General features: G+C 40.8%; 1 protein-coding gene across 1 annotated transcript in view; it reads right to left on the bottom strand.

Annotated features, from left to right (window-relative positions):
- The window catches only part of LOC119838783 (Down syndrome cell adhesion molecule-like protein Dscam2), a 12,505-nt gene that overhangs the window by 7,019 nt on the left and 3,108 nt on the right, over positions 1-2,378 (bottom strand). Inside the window, exons 8-12 of the mRNA XM_038364885.1 lie at positions 1,380-1,575; positions 1,069-1,214; positions 893-963; positions 314-569; positions 89-226 (exon numbers count right to left, since the gene is read on the bottom strand). Of these exons, the coding sequence (XP_038220813.1) occupies positions 89-226; positions 314-569; positions 893-963; positions 1,069-1,214; positions 1,380-1,575 (807 nt within the window). The remainder of the gene's footprint in view (positions 1-88; positions 227-313; positions 570-892; positions 964-1,068; positions 1,215-1,379; positions 1,576-2,378) is intronic.

Raw genomic sequence — 2,378 nt, 5'->3', positions numbered from 1 at the left:
ACACATTTGACATAATTTCCAATTATGCTTTTGTTAAAAGAAAAATTTTACAAAGAAAAAGGATATTGTGAAACTGAATTACACTAACACTGTGAGAAGTACATGGGTGCGTAGAGCACATCGTAGCCAAGTGGAGCGTGCGCAGCGTGCGGCGGCGCCCAGCGCACTCGTAGCGAGCGGGTCGATACGGCTTCACATGACACCTGGCTAGGCGCATCTTCAGGCACTATCCAACATAACAGAAAATGCTAGGGATCATTCAAAATAAATCGACATCGATATTATTAAATTCGAAATTAATCTTGAATACTACCTCCATCTGCAGTGGTAGTGTAGAGTGTGGGCGAGGGCGGGCCGGGGCCGGCGCGGTTGAAGGCGCGCACGGAGAGCGCGTAGCGGCGGAACTGGCGCAGGCCGCCCAGCACCAGCTCGGCGCTGCTCCAGCCGCGCGCCACCGCGCTGCCCGCGTCCGCCACCTCGCGCACGTCCCCGCCCCCCGCCTCCCGCAGTTCGCGCCACGTCACTACGTATCCCAGCAGCTCGCCGTTCCAACTGTCTTGCGCCGGAGCCTTTGATTTGCAATTTGGTTTTTAATAGTAACTAAAATACAAAATTGTCCTGCAATTTAACGTTTATATTCCATCAAGTTTTCAAGACAAGTAAGTTTCTTCTGAACAGTTAAAAATTTGAAACTGTTGGAATGCAATATCTAAACCAATAAAAAAATAAGTTCCAACTTTTGTTGCCGTCACAAATCATAATTGCTAATACTCTAACAATCAACATGTCCCCTTAATAATGTGGCTTTCCCCTACTCTCCCCAGTTAATGTACAGTTCTTAATTTTTCATTATATTGTCATAAACAATACTGAATGGAAACAATGTACTTACAGACCATGAAATATGCACTTCTCCAGAATTAATTGGTCTGATGCGTACGTTTAGCGGTGAACCATTTGGAGCTATAACCAAAGGAAAACAGTTACAATATGAAGTATATAAAAATGTTAGAAAATTAATTTCTCTAATTATGTTATTTTCATTTGGCTGGTACAATGGATTCTAACCTTCCTCTAGGGTAGTGAAGATAAGAGCATCGGATTGTGGCGATTGTCCAATGTGATTAGAGGCGACTATGCGAAGTGAGTACGTTGTTGCCGCTCTTAAATTCTCTATTTTTGCACTCAGTATGCTGGTGCCATCAACGTCAGTCCTATAAAAAAAGGATTTTTGATTCCTTTTAAACATCTTAAGCCAAATAAACCATATAAATTTACAAGCTAACTGATAGGTACAATATTTCAAAAACTTGTATAACAACAATATCAAAAGTAAACAGTTCTAAATAAAATTTGGGTATAAGATTAGTTATAAGTACTTGTCTTCGGATAAATCGAGCGTTAAATTGTACGTGGCGTGCATGGGGTCAGAGGTGAGGTGCGCGGGCAGCGCGTGCAGCGGCGACACGAGCGCGGCGAACAGCGTGGCGGCGGCGCGGCGCGCGCGCCAGCGGACCCGCGCCCAGCCCGCCCCCACGCCCCACAGCTGCAGCGAGCGCGGCGCGCCCGGCGGTTCTGCTCCAAACACATTTGCTCTTGAATTGAATTCATTGTTTTCAATTTTTTATTTATTTATTGGGATACCAACAGTATACAGAACATTAAAAGAAGCTGGGCTGGCACGTGTACTATTTATAGGCGTCCAAAACATTCTTAACATACTTAACATTTATAGTGTGATTACAAAGAAAAGAGTGTATCAGAGTGACTTAGAATTAAAAAAAATTACGAGACCGTATGATAAAATTGAGCATTTCGAGGCTCTGCAATAATACCATCATATTGAGGTACAAATCTCAGTTTTGAATCGAGTTATACCCAAGTCCACCTCGTGCGCCTGTCATATTAATACATTATTAATTTCGTAAGCTTGATCGTTTTCTTTGTTTTGTGAAGGTTAAAAAGTGATATTTCCCGACAATGTCTATCACCTACTTTTGTATATAAGTCGGCGTTATAAAGTACATGAAATATGATATTAAAGAGCAATTAATAATAGGGCTTACAGCATACATATAAATAAAATTTCAATATCGTTTTTTATAATACAAATAAAATGCATATGCAACGGAACTGATCTTAGCAATGGCGGTGTTAATATGGACTCCCTTTTATTGCTTCTTATCTATCGTGTCATCCCAAGGAATAATGCCGATTATTTGGAATTTGAAAGTAGATTATCCTTTTTATATTTGGAAGTATATAAAATACACTTGGGTCATGTCTACCTACTTTAAATATCAATCAGGTTTCATATATCAACAAATAGTAATATTTCACACACATCCTGCAAATAATAAGGTAGATCATTAAGGTAT

The sequence above is a fragment of the Zerene cesonia genome, unplaced genomic scaffold, assembly GCF_012273895.1.
Source record: "Zerene cesonia ecotype Mississippi unplaced genomic scaffold, Zerene_cesonia_1.1 Zces_u005, whole genome shotgun sequence".
In the NCBI taxonomy this organism is placed as follows: domain Eukaryota; kingdom Metazoa; phylum Arthropoda; class Insecta; order Lepidoptera; family Pieridae; genus Zerene; species Zerene cesonia.
The sequence above is the reverse complement of the archived record's forward strand: the minus strand, read 5'-3'. Positions and strand labels throughout refer to the sequence as shown.